The 23,080-nt window shown below is 34.8% G+C and overlaps 1 protein-coding gene across 3 annotated transcripts in view; it reads left to right on the top strand.

Annotated features, from left to right (window-relative positions):
- CIP2A (cellular inhibitor of PP2A) overlaps window positions 1-16,098 on the top strand; it is a 36,672-nt gene extending 20,574 nt beyond the window's left edge. For 2 of the 3 annotated variants that reach the window (XM_045501934.1, XM_045501936.1), the window contains 9 exons: window positions 934-1,052; window positions 4,111-4,306; window positions 5,023-5,097; window positions 5,194-5,304; window positions 7,611-7,807; window positions 10,194-10,307; window positions 10,553-10,635; window positions 11,377-11,516; window positions 12,517-16,098. In XM_045501934.1, coding sequence (XP_045357890.1) covers window positions 934-1,052; window positions 4,111-4,306; window positions 5,023-5,097; window positions 5,194-5,304; window positions 7,611-7,807; window positions 10,194-10,307; window positions 10,553-10,635; window positions 11,377-11,516; window positions 12,517-12,687 — 1,206 coding nt within the window. In that variant the 3' untranslated portion in view covers window positions 12,688-16,098. The remainder of the gene's footprint in view (window positions 1-933; window positions 1,053-4,110; window positions 4,307-5,022; window positions 5,098-5,193; window positions 5,305-7,610; window positions 7,808-10,193; window positions 10,308-10,552; window positions 10,636-11,376; window positions 11,517-12,516) is intronic. The other variant, XM_045501935.1, reaches the window with a different exon arrangement.
- Window positions 16,099-23,080: the final 6,982 nt, after the last annotated feature.

Here is a 23,080-nt window from a genome sequence, read left to right as displayed (position 1 = left end):
AACAAAGATGGCTCTGGGGCCTGTATAGAAGCCAAAACTGAAACCTTACACAGGTGCCACTTACACACTCTGAGAGCATAATGCTTAAGAGATGGAGTTCAGATGTTGACTCCACCATTTATTAGTGTGGACTTGAGGACTTGAGCAAGTTATTTCACTTCTCTGAACCTCAGTTTCCGTAACTACAGAATGAAAATAATGATCCCTCTCCATAGGAGCAGTTACAAAGAGTTACCATGAAGGTTATGGAGATAAAGCCCAGCTCTTAACATGGTTCTGTGGCCTTCAATTGTAACTGAGTACTTACAAGACACTCAACATAGTAAAATGTGGATAATTATAAAGGATTCATATTTTAGTATTTTTCTCTGTTAACACCTTAAAAGTTGAATCAAACTGATTTTTATGTCCTTTAGGAGATGTTTTTCAGAATAAATTATTTGGGGCTTACAGTACTAATAAAAAATATTTGCTGACATGAAAGACTTATGCTTTAAGTATAATTATTTCAGTTACTAAATTAGAATTTTTTTAGTTTGAATTTTATTCTTACTTTTGACTTTAATTGGAAATGATTAGTTATTATTTCTTATAGCCAGATTTTTTTTTAAGGGTAGCTGGACAAACAAAATTCAAAAATCAGTCAGCTATGGATGATATTTTAAATTCATCCAAATATTGAAAATATGATTTTCATAGGCACAACAAAACCATTCAAAACTTTTGCCAGAAATTTTTAAAGCTAGTGTTCATATTGACTGTGTAGATAACTATAACTAGGTAAAGGCTAATAAATACATTCGAACATCAGGTAGAAACTGTTCACAATTTGCCTAGAATTGTTTTATGATTTAGCTCTATTTACTCATCTTGCTCTAAAAAGCCTGACATTATTCTTTCTGCTTCTTGTTTTCTGGTTTCTGATTTACTTAGGATCCACGCCTGATTACACCCTTGGCTTTTGCTTTAACATCAGATAATAGAGAACAAGTACAGTGTGGATTGGGAATACTATTGGAAGCTGCTCCACTGCCAGATTTTCCTGCCTTAGTGTGAGTTGTAGTCATTTGCGGTATATCTCTCGTGGTTCTGGAATATCCTGCTATGTTTCTTTGGTAGTCCTCAATACAGATAGATTAGAAAATTTGTGAATTAAAGACATTGTAACAGTCAGTAATTTTTCAAGTGATTAAAAGAAAACTTGATTCCAGTAACTGAAAAGACCAGGTGTATACTCAGGGAAAAACACATTTAGGTGGTTAAATATTTTATCCAGGCACTATGCCTCTCTGTCTCTCAGTTGCTCTATTAACATAGCAGCTTCTGAACCATGCTTTACATCCTATCAGTTTATTTCTTACAAGATAGAACAAGTTTCCCTGTGTCAGCTGTACTTAAAAAAAAAAAAAAGGTAAAAAGACATTTAGGTTAGATTTGAGGAAAAACTTCCTCAGCTTAAGGGTTGCAGGTAACCACAGAATTGCCAGAGGATATGATGAGAACCTGCTCTAAAGGATTAAACACTTAATAAAGAACATAGCTTTTAGGACTAAAAAACTACCAACGAAAACAAAACAGAAAAGAAAACAAAGAACTTTCCCAGTTGTATAAATGATAAGTCTAAGCATCACTCTCATTGACCAGATCTGGATCATTTTACAGATACCAAGGGTTCAGCCGTAAAGAACTATGTGGACTGAAAGGTTGGGTGCGGTGGCAGTGTTCCTAAAGAAAAATCCTGTGCTTTTTTTCAGAAAGTGGAATAGATAATGGCCAGGCAGAATTGTCCGCTATACTCATTAATTTCAAACATTAAGAGAGTATTTGCTGTTATGTTTGAAAAAAATTGAGATTTTCGGGCTCTCTGTAAACTAAATGGTTAACCAAATGTCCAGTTGTGTTCTACTTTAATTTTAAAAAATTTAAGGGGCTTGGGGCACCTTGGTGGCTCAGTCGGTTAAGCATATGACTCTTGGTCTCAGCTCAAGTTATGATCTTCCAGTTCATTAGTTCAAGCCCCACATCTGCACTGTCAGTGCAGCGCCTGCTTGGGATTCTGTCTCTTTCCCTCTCTGCCTCTCTCCTGCTCACTCTCTCTTTTTCAAAAATAAATAAACTTAAAAAAAAAAAACATTTAAGTGGCTAGTATAAATGAATTTGCAAAAGTGGTTTGAATAAACTGAAGCAAGTTGATAAGCAGGTAAGACATTCCTGTATGCTGGCGTTCTGAAAACTATAGCCAGCAGGCAGGCTGTAAATAAAGTTGTATTGCAACAAGAACATACCCATTCATTTTCATATTGTCTGTATTTTCTGTGTCTACATTCATGCTATGACATCAGGATTAGGTAGTTGTAACTATTAAGCCTAAGATACTTACTGCATTGTCTTTTAAAAAGTTTGCTAACCTCTGCTATTTTCTTTAACTGACTTAGCAAACTCATTTTTCAGAATTAATAATTTAAGTAATCCTAAATTAAGAGATTAAGAACTATGGAGAACAAGACCACATAATCAAAATTGTCTTCATTTTATAGTGAATATTTTTAAACAAATAAATGGACAAATAGCTTCTCAATTTAAAGATAGAAGTAGTCTGGGGGCGCCTGGGTGGCTCAGTCGGTTAAGCGTCTGACTTCGGCTCAGGTCATGATCTCACGGTTCGTGAGTTCAAGCCCCACATCAGGCTCTGGGCTGACAGCTCAGAGCCTGGAGCCTGCTTCAGATTCTGTTGTCTCCCACTCTCTCTGGCCCTTCCCCTCTCAAGCTCTGTCTCTCTCTGAAAAATAAATAAACATTAAAAAAAAAATTTTTTTTTAAGTCGTCTGTGAAGCTGCTTCATTTTGTGGTGGCTTGGTTGCTCCAACTTTGGTAATCTGATATAAAGGAAAGCCCCTGTGTTTCAGAATAGAAAGCTTCAGCTTCACTGAAAGTGGGAGTCTTATCCTCTGTCTCTGTATGTGAAATCTACCACTTTATATCTTGGCTGCCCCATTCTTACTGGTGTTGTCTATGTTTCTCTTTTGACACTGTTTAAGGTATTCATTTGTTTTATTTATGTCTGTTTTTGCCTTTGTTTACATCATCTTAGTTTAATAAGGTGAATTCATATGCTGGGTGGGTGGGTACATAAGTAGGTTTTTGGTGTATGTTTGTTTTATTTAGACATTTAACAAACATCTGGTGAGGGCCAGCAATGTGCAGGCCCTCTAATAGGCATTTTTTTTTTTTTTTTTTTTTTTAACGTTTTATTTATTTTTGAGACAGGGAGAGACAGAGCATGAACAGGGGAGGGTCAGAGAGAGGGAGACACAGAATCTGAAACAGGCTCCAGGCTCTGAGCTGTCAGCACAGAGCCCGACGTGGGGCTCGAACTCACGGACTGCGAGATCATGACCTGAGCCGAAGTCGGCCGCTTAACCGACTGAGCCACCCAGGCACCCCTCTAATAGGCATTTTTGATACTGCAGTAAATTAGACCAGGAGCCACTGTCATGTGGTTTACATTCTAGTTGGGATACAAGTTTAAAAAATTAAGTTTCATAATGTGCACTTCACTGTGGATGGAGGGGCCTTTCTGAGGAAGTGAATTTGAACTGAGACCTGATGATAAGAAGGAGCCAAGTCTATGCAGATATGGTAAAGGAACAGCTCATACAAAGTCCCTGAGGCAGGAACAAGATATGGTAAGTAGAAGGGGCAGAATAGTCAGGTTGGTGAGAAAGTACTGACGAGAAAGGGCAAGACTGAAGGACATAGGTAAAGGACGGGTGATGTTGTCCATGGTAAGAAGGATGTTCTTACCAATAGCAATATCACTGTACTTAATTTTTACAATTAATCCACACTCAAAGACCAGTTCAGGTGCCTCCAAACCAGAGGTGGAATTGTCATTATAAGGGGTTGTAACTAGAAAAGAGTTTCTTCTGGCAAATTTTTAGGATATTTTCCAAAATTTGGCTTCATCATAAACTCCAAGATTATTTCAAAAACATGTGAAGGCTTATATTCCCAAAAAGATCCATTCTAGAGATTCCCTAATTCTATACTAACTTTGCCTTTTGCTCTATTTTTTGTAACCATTTGTTTTTCTTTTTGATTCCAATTCAGACTTGGAGAAAGCATAGCAGCAAACAATGCCTATAGACAACAGGAAACAGAACACATGCCCAGGAGAATGCCCTTGCAATCATTAAATCACAGTGTTCCAAGATCGGTAAAATGTTTAACTCCTCCACTTTTGAAAGCTAGAGTTCCTGGATTGAACATTGAGGAATTAATAGAGAAACTACAGGCTGGAATGGTGGTGAGTGGCAAATAGCCGTTATAAATGGGATTCTGCGTGGTACATACCAACTAAATATCAGCCCTGATTATAATATTTATTTAAGCAACTTTAGATGCAAATTTGAGCAATGAAACTTATCTTTTAATTTTTTTTTTTTTTTTTAACATTTATTTATTTTTGAGACAGAGAGAAATAGAGCATGAGCAGGGGAGGGGCAGAGAGAGAGAGGGAGACACAGAATCTGAAGCAGGCTCCAGGCTCTAAGCTGTCAGCACAGAGCCCCATGCGGGGCTCAGAACCACGAACCATGAGATCATGACCTGAGCCGAAGTCAGACGCTTAACTGATTGAGCCACCCAGGCATCCTGAAACCTTTCTTTTAATATGAAAATAACAATATTCTAGAAAGTTTGGAAAGAAGGAAAAACATTAGCCATAAAATTATAACATTTTAGCACAGCAATCATTTTTCCCCCTAGTCTTCCCCGGGCAGCCCACCCTTACCCCTCTATTACCTCCCATCTAAGAAATATATCCCACAAGCATATCAAATCCTATCCAGATACTCTTCTGCAATAACCAGGTTAGTGAAATGTTTGTGAACCACCTGATAGGACATTCGTATTTTTTTACATTGTTACTCATTAAATTTTAATGATTTAGTTTCACAGACATTTATTTTTTTTATTCTGTTGAATGTGAAAGCTTTCTGATTTTTGACTGTTAAAACTTAGGTAAAGGATCAGATTAATGATGTGAGAATATCTGACATAATGGATGTATATGAAATGAAACTGTCCACATTAGCTGTGAGTACAAGCTCGTTTTAACTATATGTAACTGTTAAGCTTTATTAAAGGTGTTTTCTGGGAAGTGATAAAGATTGATGGTATGTTTTCTTATAGTCCAAAGAAAGTAGGCTACAAGATCTTTTGGAAGCAAAAGCTCTAGCCTTGGCCCAGGCTGATCGGCTGATTGCTCAGTACCGCTGCCAAAGAACTCAAGCTGAGACCGAGGTGTGGACAATACAAAGATCTAGCTGATAAGTGGAAAAATAAATGAAGTAGTACATGTACAAAACTGTGGTTCTATTTTTGTTCCTGTATTTGAAGTAAACCGTTCTCAGCATTTGACACGACTGTTCCCTCCATCTTGAAACCCTCCCCTGTTTAATTTTGGTCACAACGTCAACTTCTGGTTTTCTTTCTGAATTAATGGATATTCTTTTTCTGTATCCTTTATGAATTTCTTTTTCTCTACTCAACCCTAAAATACTGGCTTTTCCCCATGTTATGTTCTAAGCCCTTTGCTGTTATTAGGTAGTCTATGGTTCCAGTCATTACCAGAATGTTAATGCTGCCAATTTTATGTGCTGAGCCAAGATCCTTTTTGCTCAGTAGTAAATGCTTCCTATATAGCTCTGTTTAAAAAATAGCAAATACTTCCCATTCTGTATAACCAGTCCTGAACTCAGCAACCTTTTTAAAAATTTATTCTTTTTTGTATGTTGTTCTGAAGGGTTTTCCAGACAAGAAACCTGGAAGTCACACAGTTACCTTCTGTAAGGAGTCCTTTACCAAATCCAGTTGATTCTACCTTCTAAATATTACTTTTTTTCTGCCTTGTCTCTGTTCTTGCCACTATTTCTACAGGTCAAATCCTTCATTTTTTTATATGAAAACATAGCAGAGCCTATACTTCCTACCTTCAGGCTGGAGCCCTCTTCTCAACCACCCTCCCCATGCATCCCAAGTCATCTGTCTTGTATTTTGTTCCACTCTCCCTTCTTCCTCCACAGTGAGCCCTGAGGCTGTAATCTGATTTTATTGCTTCTGTGTTAAATACTCTGCAGTGGCTATCCATTTTACTCAGAAGAAAGTTTAAATTCCTTAGTTTGGCACACAAGGATTCTAACTCATTCCGCATCTCCTGGCATTTCTGTGCAATCTCTGCAGTCAGCTATATTAGATTACTTTGCAGTTTCTTACACAGTTCTGTTACTTTGCAGTTACTTGGCATACTCTTAGGTCTCCCTGTCTTTTTACTTGCTCTGCCATGTCTGGAACACTTTTCCTCGTTCTCTGCCTAACTCCTAATAATCCTTCAGGTTTTAGTTTACCTCCATTTCTTAGGAAGCTTTCTCTGGTCCTCTTCTTCCCACTCTTGTGAAAATTGTATAACCCCACCTCGATCCTTGATGTCAGAGACTGTTTTATCTCCCGGCCCCAGCAAGCACCATACTCAGGTGCTCGGAAAGTTCGATATTGTGCTGTGTGCATCATTAGGAGTAAGAACTTACTGCAGTAGTATGAAATTTCCTAACAGACACAAATGGAATCTCAACAGTTTGATATCATTTGTAATGAATTATAATAAAGTCATTTGACTTTTGAGAGAAGCATTAAAATCAATGACACATAGAATACCTTTAGAGTCTTAAGTACAGATATTTTTAAAAATATGAATAAATATAACCATATGCTTTCCTTTTCTGTTGACATAGATTCATTTGTCTTGACTAATAGCATGTTGAATTTATCATAAATTCCAACAAAAAAATTAGTGATATTAAAATCATTTTGTCCTCTCCCTTCCCATAGCGCATTCTTACATTCTATATCTGTTGAACATGTCTTGCATATTATTGGAGAATTTAATGTTTTACTCATTCTACTGGAAAGACTTATAAAAATAATAATGGGGTATTAACTGTTTTATAGACTGTCATAAAAATATAGAAGGGCTTAGGTTTTTATCTGGCATTTCAAAATAAGAGTATTTCTCAGGCTAGTGAATGGTGGGGAGAGTTCACTTCTCATTCTAGTTTTCTGTTTCTTTAATGTTTCATGTCACAAATACTTTCATATTAAATTTAGATTGTATTCTCTGTGCTGATTTTAAGTGTTTTCTTAAACATCTGTGATATGGTTAAGATCTTATTCTTAATTCCTACCTAAAATGGAGAAAACTGATTTGTATAAATTTTATGGTTTGGAGTTGATGGCTAGCCCCAACGAGCACACTTACCCTTTTAATTGAGTAATGTATGTAGAGCTACCTTCATGCTGTTATAATTGTGTTCATTTCTGTGAATCTGACCATACCAAGATTGTTCTGGTCAGAACAATCTATTAAGTAAAAAACTATAACAGTGTCAGATTTGTTAGAACTAGTTAAATAATAAGTATGTGTGACTAATAAAACTTTATATAACCCAATAGATGCTAGCCTATTAGATATTTGGTAAACCTTTTAAATTGTAGAAACTGAGCATATTATATGCATGGTAGAAAAGCCTCTGTTCTGTTTTGTTTGTTTTTAGGCACGGACACTTGCTGGTATGTTGAGAGAAGTTGAGAGAAAAAATGAAGAGCTTGGTGTGTTGCTGAAGGCACAACAGGTTGAATCAGAAAGAGCCCAGAGTGATATTGAGCATCTCTTCCAACATAATAGAAAATTAGAGTCTGTGGCTGAAGAACATGAAATACTCACAAAATCCTACATGGAACTTGTTCAGAGGTAAATGAATAAAGTAAATATTTCTGTGTAAAGTTAGAATCTAGAATGAACACACAGCATTTTTTTTTTCCTGTGGTCCTAAAATCCTTTTGTAAACATTCCTATGTTCTGATAATTCCATAAGTTAAGTAGTTGGCAGGAAACTTACATCACAGGTAAATGAAGTATTGCTTACTCAAACTCCGGGTCCAAGTCAGAAACAATTCAGGTCTCTTTGTTTTTTTTCCAGTTGACTGTACTTTTTTCATGTATTCATGCAGTCATTAGTCATCTGAGATGTTAGCACCACAAGAACAAGTTGAGTCTGCTTTGTCTGACAAAGTCGAGTCTGACAAATCCCTAGGGTTGGAACAGTACATAGTTACCACAGTTTGTAATAAGTTGAACCATTTAATGGGCCATTTCTGCAGATCAAATATGTTGAATATTGCATAGTATTCAGCCTAATAGCATGGAAACTCGGATGTTAGTGTTTAAATCATTGCTTAATTTGTTGTCAGCATTTCTCCTTAATGTCGTTGAATATGGTTTACTTATATGTATGACTATATATGTGGAATAAATTCTTATAGGTGAATTGTTGGTTAAAGGGTATGTGTCTTCAAATTTTTGATGGATTGCCAAGTTTCCTTCCAAAAAGGCTACAATAACTTACATGCCCACTAACAAAATGTGAGATTGTGTTTTCCTCCTCTGTTGAAATTTTCTTTTAGGTCCGTTTTAAAACTTCTGAAATATAAGGAAGACCAGGAACAGTTATGTGTTTTCTACCAAACAATAAAAATTAAAACATTCTGGTTAACGTGTTCTTTGTTTTAACTTATATTTTAAGATTGGTAAGATTTGAAAAAATGTTTTGTCTACGCTATTAATACAGAGATACAGAAAATTTCAACTCTGCAAGGTCCATGTGCTCATTTGCCCATCAGCTAAAATGAAGTGTAGAAAATGTATAACATCTAGAAAATTTGTGATGCTAAAATATCCCAAATGGGATATTTACTCCCAACAACTTGCTCCAAAGTTTGATTGTTTTAGGCAGCCCTGACAGAGTGGACTATTGTTGTTAAGTCAGGGTGTGAGAAAAAGTAAGCAGTGGTCCTAGAGAAATACGTGGTTTCCAGGAACTGCTGATGTTCAGATAGTGAGTAAGGGGCCAAGAGGTAAAAATCCTGCCTTAAAGGGCCATATGGGTAACAAATAATGAAGCTGGCTGGGGAAAGATCATTTATAATGGTAGAGACTACCTAAAGGCATTCAAATTTAGAATTTTATTTTTTTTAAGTTTACTTATTTTGGGAGAAAAATGGAGTGTGTGAGCAGGGGATGGGCAGAGAGAGAGGGAGAGAGAGAAAATCCTGAGCAGGCTCTGTGCTATGAGTGCAGAGCCTGAAGCAAGGCTGGACCTCAAGAAGTGTGAGATAATGATGTGAGCCAAAACCAGGAGTCAGACACTTAATTGACTTAGCCACCCAGGTGCCCCCAAATTCAAAATTTTAAAACTGTGTGGGACAAATAAAATACTTCTGGCCAGATTTGCCCAGTGCCACTAGTTTGTACTTAATGACGTGAAAAGGACATTTTATACTTAAGATACTTGGGTGTCAAAGTATCACTTTAGAAAGTATTTCTGTGTTTACTTTGCAGGTAAAATAAGGAGGACTATTAGATGCAGAGCTCTAAAGAAACCAGAGAAGTTTTGTGTCCTCAACCACTTTGTTAATTTGACATTTTTAATTAAACATATAATATGCCCAAGAGGCTAATGATGGCAGACTTAAGTTTTATGTTTTAAATTTTTTTTTTTTCAACGTTTATTTATTTTTGGGACAGAGAGAGACAGAGCATGAACGGGGGAGGGGCAGAGAGAGAGGGAGACAGAATCGGAAACAGGCTCCAGGCTCTGAGCCATCAGCCCAGAGCCCGACGCGGGGCTCGAACTCACGGACCGCGAGATCGTGACCTGGCTGAATTTGGACGCTTAACCGACTGCGCCACCCAGGCGCCCCAAGTTTTATGTTTTAATAGACTTCATCGTTTTAGAGAAGTTTTTAAAAAATTTCTGGACCTAACTATAAAGATAACTATATAGCAAATTATGTAAGGCAATGTTATCTGTAAAATAAAGCTCTATATCCATAAATATGAGGTAAATGCCTTGCATATTTTCTTTTCAGAGTAAATATTACCTCCAATATCGCCCAAAACATATCTTTAATATCTTTTTGAGTTACTATTCTTTCTTCGTGTCTTGCTTGTTCATAACATTCCTCTTCTTTCCTTCAGTGTATGCAGTTTGATTTGAAGAAATAATAAAAGGACACACAGTGTTTTCCTCATCATATGTTTTCCTCCATAAAAATATCAACTCATCTTGTCTTTTCAGGAATGAAACCACCGAAAAGAAGAATAAAGATTTACAGATCACATGTGATTCTCTAAATAAACAAATTGAGACAGTGAAAAAGTTGAATGAGTCATTCAAGCAACAAAATGAAAAGTAAAATCCCTAGTTCTTAATTCTAATTATTTTGGATTTTTCAAAAACAATGATTCCCTTTATATAGAACATTATTTTTACAGATAAATTAATAGAATTATAACTTATTTTAGATATAAAATACATTTTTGGCAAAATGTGAAGGTGATTATTGTTCTTATTAACTGTCTCATAAAATACTTTTTGGAGAGAAAAAGAAATGAAATATTTCCTTGATGTTTTCTTCTATATTTTTATAACTTCAGGACTATTGCCCAATTAATAGAGAAAGAAGAACAGAGAAAAGAAGTACAGAACCAACTAGTAGACAGAGAATGTAAGCTAGCAAGTAAGTAGCTTCTTATTTAATAAATTGTCTACATTTTAACATATCTTGTGTTGGAAGAAAAATCAAAGCATGAATGGTTTTTATTTTGCTTTTTCATTATTTTCTACTTCTCTCATTGTTTTAAACATTAAATCACATTTTAAACAGCTCCCCTTTTCTTGCCATAACATTTTACAGAGCAGTTTAGTTAGACTGATTAAATTGAAAAGGCAATATATATATTTTTTAACCTGGGAGTTAAGGAAAGGATTCTTTTTAAAATGAGTTTTAAAAGAATGTAACAGCAGGTGGCAGTGCTAGGTAATTTTTAGTTACCAGCTTCTCAATAGTAGTAGCTCTGAAATCCACAAAAAAACATTTTTGTTCTAACTCACTTGCCTTAGAATACAGACATCTGCCTATATAATTTTCATACTTTTCTCCATCTCTCTTCTAACCTTTGAGCTCTAAGGTTTGTCTTTCCCCTCATTACTATATGTATATACATGTACATAATAGGAACAGAGGAAAAGGGAAAGACATGGAGATTTGGCATTTTTTGTTTAATACTGGCATAGGGGAAGAGTTAGGTGGTGTTTTTTATTAATCAAATACTGTAAAACTTTTATTTCCAGCAAGATATTTCCTCATCTTCCTAGTTGTCGTTTTTTTGCCCTAATTACGTACTGCCTAATAAACTTTTTCAGGGTAACATCAGTTATAGGACTTCTGGGCATATAGCTGACTCTGTTTGTTTTTAAGATATGCAACAAAAAACAAAAGTACAAGAAGAAAAGATTAAAGTTTTGCAAAAAGAAAGGGAAGATAAGGAAGAAACCATTGATATCCTTAGAAAAGAATTAAACAGAACAGAACAGATAAGAAAAGAATTGAGCATTAAGGTAAGAATCTGTTGAGTTCTCATTTATAGTAAGTCTGATTTTGTGAAAAAGATGACTTTGGGTAAATTAAAGTTCTACTTAGTAATTGTATTTAGAAGATACTATAATCTCAAAATTGACAATTGTTTTATTATAAAGACTCTCTTCACAATGTGAAAGGTGATTTCCTAAAATCACCAAAACTTTATTAAATATATATTCTGTGCCAGCACTTAACTCCTTTTAAGTAGGCAAAGAATACCTAAAGGGAATCCCAGTTCTGGATGCCAAATACATCCACATGTATAATTGTATATGGCTGCATCTCTGTTCTTTTAGGAGTAGTTCATATTTGTTCAGAACTTTATAATTTGCAAAGGACCCCTTGAAACATTTTTCTGAATCCTCCTAACACATATATTAATATATAAGTATCAATAAGTATTTTAAACCTACAAATGAAAGGGAGTCTTGAGTTACTTGCTCAAGGTCAGTCACAAAGCTAAGTGGAACAGTAGACATATGCAGTATTCTGAATCTGGTCTAGTCTCATTCCACCTTGTCCTGGTTGTTTATGTGTGGTAGCTGTGAATAGTGCTTTCTGGCCCATCTGCTACCAGGAAGATGAGGACTAGGATTGAATGACCATTTGAACAACCACAGAGCACAAATGACAGAAGAGGCATAAAATTTAATGCCACATTTACCAATTTCCTGGTTCTCCTTTAATGTGGTTATCTTAATAGTGATTCCAAATTGTAATGTGTAATATTTTCTGCAAAATTTCAGCTGCTAATATTGACTTAAAAAGATACATTGAATGTGTTTTTCCAATCTGTATTATTAATAATTCCTTATCTGAAACTTACCATATAATTTAACTAAATGTAGCATATATTTGTAATGTATCTTTTGACATGGTTGTTTTACAAATGAAAATTAGAACATCTTAAGACACCTGTGAAGGGAAGACATGCTAAGTTGTTTTCCTCAAATCTTCCCCTTTTCCCCAATTCTTTAGGCTTCCTCCCTAGAGGTTCAAAAGGCCCAATTAGAAGGTCGTTTGGAAGAGAAGGAGTCGCTGGTGAAACTTCAGCAAGAGGAGTTGAACAAACACTCTCATATGATCGCAATGATCCACAGTTTAAGTGGTGGGAAAATAAGTCCAGAAACTGTGAATCTCAGCATATAGAAGTTATGTATTTATCTTCCTGGGGAGGTGTGGTAGAGAAGGTAATTTGTGACCCCAGAACCATAGTAGATTATTGTCTAATTATTAATTTAGTAAAGAACGTGATCTGATAAATATTTTTATTTGGTCTTAAAAGTTTTACTTCCTATTTCTGGCTTTTATTGCTTAAAGCTATCTTTCATTCTTATATTAGAATATTTTTCTTGACCTCCATTATTGTTTTTGTAAAGTTTTTCCATTTTCCTTCTGATTTTTAATTTATTCTCATTTGTAACTAGATTTTAAATCAAACTTTCTTGATTTAACAATCCTAAAGATTAATAAATTGAAAATACAATTACTAGTATAAAAAGAGAAGGCATGTTATTGCCAGGGAAATTTTTTTCTAAATAGCACAAAAGAAAATTCAGTGAATTTATGATAATTTTGTTACTGCATTTAAAATACAGTACGATATATGGTATTAGTTCTAAATTTGAAAAAATGTAATGAATAGTTACAAAAATAATGTATGAAAATTAGAAAATATCTGATGTGTTAAATGAATACATTGTCACATAAAAAACACTATAGTTTGTACAATTATGAATAGCCTTAATTTTTAATCTTTTTAAAATGTACTATGTTGGTATACCCATATCATTTCCAATCAATTATGAATTTCTTTTGATTTACATAAGGATAACTTGGATTCCACCCTTGCTACATATTCAGAAATCTGTTATTTGTTGTTGATTCTAATGTCAGTTGCATTTAATATATTGCCTTTCATTGAAATAGTTTTTAATTTGGCCATTTAATTTTAAGGCATAGTTTAAATATCCTTATACATTTATTTCTTTAATACAAAGGGATTTTTTCAGTACTCTTCATTTGAATCAAATGTTCTAAGTGGTGTTTAAAACAGAAGAGTTTTTATATCGATATTTTGGTTGATTTTTATTGCTACTTTTTATAACCATTAATTTTGCTTAGTGTTTTCTTCCCTATTTATATCTTCCTGTGACTTAAGTGAACTTATATTTACTTCTATTTTTCAACCATAATATACCTGAAATTATCTTTAGAAATTAAATATATTTTCATAATTTGCTAATTACATTAAGTGTCAAACTATAATAGTTTTACATACTTGGATACATTTTGTATAGTTCTGCAGATTTTAAAAACAGCATTGTACAGAGTAACATGTTTTAGATTGTTGTTTTATAAGGGGTACATTCTGTTTCTCTCTTGAAATTGCATGCAGTTTCAATTTTACATGAAAAAGTGTTTAAATGGATAAATATGACTGAAGAATAAAAGGCTTTGTAAAATAAAAGAGAAAATTCTATAAAATAAATAAACCAGGGGTGCCTGGGTGGCTCAGTCAGTTAAGCATCTGACTTTAGCTCATGTCATGATCTCACAGTTCGTGAGTTCGAGCCCTGTGTCAGGCTCTGTGCTGACAGCTCAGAGCCTGGAGCCTGCCTCTCTGCCCCTCCCACACTCACGCTCTGTCTCTCTCTGCCTCTCAAAAATAAAAGAAACATAATAAAAAAATAAATTAAATAAATAAACAAACCAAACCTCTAGGGAAAATCAAACTATCTTTACACTTTAGACACTTTTAAGACACTGAGCCTAGCCCAGTACTGCCCAATAGAACTTTTTATAATGATGTAAATGTTCTATACACTGTCCAGTATCATAGCCTTTAGGCACATGTGATTGTTTTTAAATTTTTTTTAATGTTTATTTTTGAGAGAGAGAGAGCACAAATGGAGGAGTGGCAGAGACAGAGGGAGAAAGAATCTGAAGCAGGCTCCAGGCTCTGAGCTGTCAGCACAGAGCCCGACACGGGGCTCAAACTCCCAAACCATGAGATCATGACCTGAGCCTCAGTTGGAAGCTTAACTGACTGAGCCACCCAAGTGCCCCTGCCACATATGATTTTTGAGCACTTAAAATAAGGGTAGTGCAACTGAAGAATTAAAATTTTAACTGCCATACTGCTGGATGGTTCAGATCTAGTCCATTTTTCCAAGTATGCATTTACTTAAGCCACTCAATTTGCCTATTCTTAAAGATCTATATAGACAGAGAGTCCATGTATTTTTTAGTAACCTTTTTTTAACACAACAATTTTAATGAGTTATTCCTTATCTTTTTTCTCTAAAGAGAAAAAATTGTACTTCAGCTTTAAAGGTGAATACTAATCATCACCCACTTCATTTCTTCTGTTTATCCTAGTCTTTCTCTCTCTTGTAGCATCTTTCATATTGTTGCTATTATTTTTCTTAACCTTAGTATGTTAAGTACTTTTTCTCTTTTTTTTTTTTCTTTTTAGGTCCATACCTCAGATTAAAATTGTGTGTGTGTGTGTGTGTGTGTGTGTGTGTGTGTGTGTGTGTGTGTGTGTTTTAAAAAATTTTAGTTTAAGCAAGTTTGAGCCACTACCAAAGAGTTTTACAAATGATTTCTGTGTATATATGACCACTTCCTAGTAGAGAAAATAAAACTAAATAAATGTATCATTATAATAGAATTACTTAAATTCTCTTAAAAAAATTTGCTATGAAGAGTTTGTCCAAGTGTACATTACACAGTTCTTTTTGCCATTTACATTTGCCACTTGAACAGATATGAGCTTCTCTTAAAATTTGGCTGATTGAAATTTATACTAAACTGCCTAATGTCAGGGCAAAACCAAATACTCATTAAAACTTAATCCTGTGTTTTGAGGGTAGATTGTCAGATTAATGTCCTTTTAGTTGTTTCTACTTGTTATAAAGACTAGTTATTTATGTTAAGAATGTAATGAGACTGTCTTAAGACTGTTGGTTAAATGAAAATGTTTGACTTTCAACTTCTACCCAAGGCTCATGCACAGGTGTTAAAGTACGTCTAATCAAGGTATATTCTCTAAATCTCATAACCTTATTTTAACTTCTTTTCCTCTTTTCAAATAGTTATGAATTGTGTTTACAGCCTTGCTTCTGATTTACCTACTGATGAATCAAACACATACCTTGTTTGTGACTTAGTTACTTTATAGGAGTCAGCAAACATTTTCTGTAAAGGACCAGATAGTATTTTAGGCTTTGTGAGACATATGGTCTCTATCACAACTACCCAGTTCTGTGACTGTAGCAAGAAAGCAGCCATAGACAGCAGGTAAATAAATAGGCATTTAGAATAGGCATATAGAACTGTGTTCTAATAAAACTTTACTTACAAAACTGTCAAAACTTTGCTATTGTGTCTCTTTATCTTTGGTAAACTTAAGCTTAAGGTCTGAGGTCTATTTTATTTGATATGAATATAGCCACTCCACCCTTTTAATGTTTTCTGTTGGTCTGGTATATGTTTTTGTATCCATTTACTTTTAACCTGTATCATTATATATAAAACTTATGATTGTAGACAATACATAGTTGAGTCTTGCTTTTTTTTTTTTTTTTTTTAATCTATCTTGACAATTAAGTCCTTAACTTTCACAGTCTGCTTGGAGTTAATACTGTACTACTTAGTATAAAATTGGAGAAAACCTGCAACTGCATTGGTCTTCTTATCCTCTCCTCTTCTTTTATGCTATTGATGACATATATCTGTATCATTAATGCCCAAAACAATGTTATAATTTTTCCTCTAAATGATTATATGGAAATATATCTGGCTCTCAACATCATAATATATTTACCTGTTTACACACAAGTAGTATCTTCATTATAACATTATTTTACTCTTTTGAAATAATTAGTAATTTGTGGGGAGATACTGCAAGTACCCTATTTCTTATACCTTTCACCTACAAATCTCAGCATCCACTGATAATTCTTGCCTTGAATACGTTGTTAGTTACTCTGATGGTTGCCACATTTTTTAACTTGTTTTACTTTCTAATAGAAAAAAATTGGACATTTTGGTAATATTGTGATACACTGGGAAAAGCAATCAAAATTACATCATCTATTACATCACTGACAAAACTAAAATATAGTACTTACAGGTTTACACTTAACAGAGTGTGTACTTTTTGTGTGTGCATCTTCTCACAAGCCAAGAATTTGAGATTTGCTTTCTGTAGTTTAAGAAAATAAATAATAAGTATGTTAGGCATGTGGAATATATATATATATTTTTAACCACAGGGCCCTTTGGATAGTATTTTCCTTCCCAAACCCCCTAATCTTGTTCACTTGCCTTGGTTCTCTCCATGATCACCAGTAAATACTCAATGCATATTACCCATAATGATAAGTCTTTTGGATTAAGAAACAAATTGTATATTTTCTGCATTCACTTTAACATTCAAAATAACTAATTTTTAAAAATGAACACATGAAAATGTGACCTATGCCTTTAAAAGGTAAATGGTTAATTTTTTTATAAAGTACATAATGAACCTGATAAGTACTTGAAATTGTATGCTTCGTAATCCGTACATTTAGGGGAAACAAAAATTATGGCTTTGAATCTGCAAATCACTTTGAAATCTTAAAAAAATCTTGCTCTATTCAGCACTTTGTAGCTAATTGACTTTCTTCCTGTCATGCCTGTCATGAGGCTTGTTTTGTTTATGCTTTTGTTCATCTAACCATTTTAAAATACCCCAAGAAAACTTAATTATCACCAGGAATGAGAGGTACCATACTTCTCAGAAACCAGCTTTTCTTCACGTTAAAATAGCCCATTGTAAAGGTCATTAGATGTGAGACAAAGTAACTTTCCTCTCAAGTAAACGCACATTTTTAGTTAATTCCCCAAGGACCCAGTGTTTATATGCTCTTGGTATCTTTAAAGACGATGGATAATTCTTAGAATATACAGCAAAGGGCTTTTTATGTAAGGTCTAACCAGTGCTGCACAGAAAGTGACATTTTCAAAGTCAATAGAGTAGGTTGGGTTACAGTTTCATTATGTTATTAAAAACTAATTTTCCACTAAGTAGCTGAGCATTTGGCAGGGATTTAGTAGTGAACATGATTCTGCCTCTCCATTACATTATCTGCACTATTCCAAGAATTATATTTCATCTCACTAATCTCAAAGAGCCGAAAGATACAATGTATTAGAGTGGCCTTATGCTTTTCTCAAACTTCAAATAAAAAGGCTTATGATTAGCCCTAGGAAAAAACAACACTGTACACGTTCAATTAGGCAGGATTTCATTTACCCACAAATAAAAACTAGTATTAACTACAACAAACTAATTTGTATAAAACCCACAGTTAATCAGAGCGTGTTAGAGCTGAAAGGATTCTTAAAGAACAGTAAACCCAGAGCCCTTGTGTTTCAAAAAGATTTAAACTTTATATTACATTTTCAGAAAAGAAGCCCGGAGAGTCAAACACAAACAGATACGTGATTAAAAAATAAACATGTACTGGGGGGGCACCTGGGTGGCTCAGTCGGTTAAACGTCCAGCGTTGTCCCAGGTCATGATCTCACAGTTTGTGAGTTCAAGCCCCATGTCAGGCTCTCTGCTGTCAGCACAGAGCACACTTCGGATCCTCTCTTCCCAACCCACCTCTGCCCCTTTTCCACTCACTCTCAAAAATAATAAATAATTTTTTTTTAATAAATAAACATGTATTATGGACAATTGCACTTCTAGGAATTTAAGGATATTCAACAAGATTTAGAATGTGCATTTTGACACTATTGAAAAACAAAATTGGAAGCAACCCATGTATACAGTGTAAAATACATTCAATAAAATAACCTTTTGAAAAAAATAATAAAATGTGTAGGCACATGGAAAGAGATCCTGGAAAAAGGATGGAAAAAGCATAAAACCAGACTGTAAGCAATGATTCATATATCTGCATATCTTTAAGATATATTGGTATGTATAAATATAAATATAAATGATAAACTGGTTGCCTTTCAGTAGTGAAATTATTTGAATTTGTTGTTTATTTACATTCTAAAATTTTTAAATGTTACTTTAAAATTTTCAAAACCATGTTTTAAAACCTGAGTTTTGTAACCACATCAAAATTTAATTTCTGACTTTACCTAAGGAAAATTTCATCTACAAAATGAAGATAATACATACTTTGTAGTGTTGTTTTTATTTATTTAAAAATACAAAATAAAGCTGGTGGCTTTTAGTAGTTTCTTTGTAAGTACTTACCTCCCTTTTGCAAGAGAAATAGGGTAGAAACCTTTATTTCCTTTGTCCTCGGTTTCTTATTTATCATCAGACCTATGGCCAATTGTAGAAAGTAAAATTAACAGGAAAGATTCTGCATTTTCAAGAATGTGCAGGGTGGCAAGGTTAGTACTAGGAGTTAAATAAATCTTCAAAGTATTGTCTACACCTAGGGTAACTTCTTGACCAAAGCTAGTGTAGGTTGCTCTCTTACCTAATTTATTTTTACGAAGTAGCTATTCTAAGCAGCGTTAAGTAAACCATTTTTCTCTTTGAAAGAGACATTTTCCATGCTTTAAATCTGCCTTCTCTTGGGTGTCACAGGCTTCTCCAACTAATGCATATATCTACAAAATTCATTGTGAAGTTGTACATTGTTATTTTTTAATTTCCTGGAAGAGATTGAGGAAAGGGCATGGTTGAAAAAAGTTTGCCAAATGTTAATAACAACACAGTATGTCTAAGACTTGGATCCTGTTATCTTCCTAGCTCTTTTGACAGATTTATGGACACTAAGAGCATACAGGCTTTAAAAAGATACTTAGGGGGCGCCTGGGTGGCGCAGTCGGTTGAGCGTCCGACTTCAGCCAGGTCACGATCTTGCGGTCCGTGAGTTCGAGCCCCGCGTCGGGCTCTGGGCTGATGGCTCAGAGCCTGGAGCCTGTTTCTGATTCTGTGTCTCCCTCTCTCTCTGCCCCTCCCCCGTTCATGCTCTGTCTCTCTCTGTACCAAAAATGAATAAAAACGTTGGAAAAAAAAAAATTAAAAAAAAAAAAAAAAGATACTTAGCTACTTAAGCCACCATATACGTGTAATAACTTCAGTCAGTTTCCACTTAATATAAATCAGAGTTTTCCTATTTCATCTTAATATTTCTATTTAGAAATGTCATTTTTATATTAGCCTCTTAAAAAGTCCAAAAATATTAGGGCCATGTATCTCAAAGTAAAGATGTATGCATTGTGTTTACAGAAATAAAATAGAAGCCATTAGTTGTAAGATCAGGAATAATAATGGAAAGTTGTATGGAATCAAGAGGAGAATTAACAGTAATAGACATTTGAGGCTGGCTGTGTAAAAACCCTTTAATAAGCAAGGCCACCTTGAATTACTTAGACCTGTATTTCATGCAAACACCCTTGAGATTAGACTAATTGGAGCTATGACTTGAATTGCTGCTCTCTTTGAACTACTAGTCTAAATAAGAGACTTGAGTTATTAATGATGTGGATTGATCCAAGTAGTAAAACATTTCATTCAGTGATAATTATAATATTAATCAAATGTATTTATGCCCATTTTGCATCCGTCCCGTCTGTAGGCAATAGTATCACCTTAATTTTAACAACTGTAAATGGAATTCTCTACTTGGGAATGGGGCAGCGGTAAGGAATTGTAATGCCCGAAGTTCCTAAACCTCCCACAAAAGACCACCAGAGTCGTGAGTCAAAGCCAAGCGGCAAGGGGCGTTTATTGCAGGTTCGAACCTGGACCTCTGCGCACTCGTTACCGGTGACGCTAAGAGGCCTCGATCAGAGTTGGTATAGGGTTTTTATAGACAGGGACAAACAGCATAGGTGAGTGAGGGTCCGGATTGGTAAATTCTAAAGTAAGGACATTTGTTATTTTCAGATTGGGCGTCCTTGGTCTGTCCTTCGGCGAGAAGGCTTTGTCCGTTACTTGTGGTGGGAGGAGAAGAAGGGGGAAGGGGAGGAATGTGTTAAGCAAGCAAGATTACAGAAGCGAAGGACGCCAGTTAGTTTGTGTACAATTACTACAATTACTCATTTCATTACATATCAGACTACATTCATTTAGGAAGGTTTACAACCCATTCTACTACACAGCGGGTTACATCCAGGAAAGGTCTCACAATGCTCATAGCAAACAGCAAGCAAAACAGACTTCTCAGCAATTGTATTTTTTATCAAAAATCCATAATAAGCAGAAAAGAGAACCTAGCTTTAAACTAAGGTAGGGCTGTCATTTGGATTGTTCCTTTCAGAATAGATTATATAAGCACATGGTTAGAAGTTCAAAATTTAAGAAGAGATACATGGACTTCCAGTTTCTACTCTGAGAAGCAAAGTGCTTGAAAATTTTTCTCCCACACTCACAATGAGAAAAAAGCTGAACAAACTGAAATGACTTTATTTAGATTCATCAGCGAATTGAGGTCACAGGACTAATCACCACCTCAAAAACTGGAGTTAGGTGAATACAGAGACTATAGATCAACTTACCTGAAGCACAAGCATGGTAGGAACACCTGAGTGGTAACTTTGATGAATTGCTACAGACTTGGGTGAACTAGCTTGACAGTTTATCAATCCTTAAGAGCATTCACACTTTCAGTGTCCTGAGTTTTACCTCTGGGAGCCTCACCAGGTTCTAGTGAAGGTCAGAGAAAACTCCTCTCATGTTTGGTCAGAGGGAGAGAGAACGTAATCCTTTTGAAATTAGCAGAGAGCATTCTTAGCAACATAGTAAAGGTTTACCCAACAAAGAAAAGCTCTGGAGCCTTATCGGACTTGGAGGAAGGAGAACTACCCAACTCCAGTCCATTGGAATCTTCAAGTCTCAACTAAGGGAGAAAATTTTCTGACAAGTATTTGTAGAGGTTATAGCCGTAAGGCACAGGCCTACTAATTTTAAGTGATCATCACTACTGAGCCTACGAATATGGGAAGGATAATAAAGGAATACTACAAACATCTCTGTGCCCACAAATTTGATAACTCAGATGAAATGAACTAATTTCTTGAAAGACACAAGCTACTAATTAATATAACAGGAGAAATGGATACTCTGAATAGGACTATATCAAAGAAATTAATTACTAGCCTTCCAAAATAGTATCAGGCCAAGAGGGTTTTACTGATGAATTCCACCAAACATTTAAGAAAAATGATACAAATGCCCTATAATCTCTTCTAGAAAATAGAAGCAGAGTGATCACTCCTTGTCATTCTATGAGACCATCGTTACCCTAACACCAAACTCAGACATTACAAGGAAGGAAAGCTGCAGACTGATATCTCATGGACATAGATACAAAAATCATCAAGTTGAATCCAACAGTGTATAAAAAGAAATGAGCTATCAAGCCATGAAAAGACGTAGAGGACATTTAAATGCATATTGCTAAGCAAAAGAAGCCAGTCTGAAAAGTCTGCACTGTATGATTCCAATTATATGACATTCTGGAAGTGTAAAAACTATTACAGCAGTAAAAATAGTGCTTGCTGGGGGCAAGTGGGGAGTAGGTAGCAAGGAAGATGGATAAATAGTTAGAGGATAGACATTTTTTAGGGCTGTGAAACTATTGTGTATGCTACTGTAATTGTGGGTACATGACATTAATTTGTCAAAATCCACGGAACTCTGTAACATAGTGAACCCTAATGTAAACTATGTACTATGGTTAATATATCACATTGATGCATTAATTGCCAGGGAGTGGGGTGAGTATATGGAACTCTATCTGCTTAATTATTCTCTAAATCTGAAACTATACTTTAAAAACGTCTTTTTTTAATGTTAAAAAGAAAAAAAAGATACATGGTGATATAATTCTTTTACCTGTCTCTTGGCCATCCTAGTTCCCTTCCACAGAATCCTTGACCTGTTGTGAGTTTCTTTATGTAGCCTTAAGGAGAGGTGTAATACATACAAACATGTATATGCATGTATATTTGTTTGGTGGGTTACACAAATGAAAGCATTCCACACATAACTGTTTTATACCTTCCCTTTCTCACCACATGATACCTAAGAAAATGTTCTAGGGTTCTCATTATGGTGTTAAAATTTTCATGGCTGCCACACATGTAGAAAGGACTTTTTCTGTTTCCTTTTTTCTTAACTATTTAATTAATCCCTTTCCTTTTTTCTATTGAGTTATCCACCTTTTTTTCTTATTGATTTGCAGGTAGTCTTTAATAAGTAAAATTTCCAGTTACGATAAAAGTTGCAAGTTTTTTTCCCAGTTGTTTGACTGACTTTTGACTTCATTGTGTACAGATCTTCCTCAACTTATGATAAGGTTATGTCCCAATAAATTCGTTGTAAACTGAAAACATCCAAGTTAAAAATGCATTTAATACACCTAATGCCCATATTTGATAGCTTAGCCTAGCCTACCTTGAATGTGCTCAAAACACTTATGTTAGCCTACAATTGGGCAAAATCATCAAACACAAAGCCTGTTTTATAATTGAGTGTTGAACACCTCACTATACTGAAAGTGAAAAA

This window comes from Leopardus geoffroyi, chromosome C2, assembly GCF_018350155.1.
Source record: "Leopardus geoffroyi isolate Oge1 chromosome C2, O.geoffroyi_Oge1_pat1.0, whole genome shotgun sequence".
NCBI classification, from domain to species: Eukaryota; Metazoa; Chordata; class Mammalia; order Carnivora; family Felidae; genus Leopardus; species Leopardus geoffroyi.
This window is presented reverse-complemented; position numbering and strand designations above follow the sequence as displayed.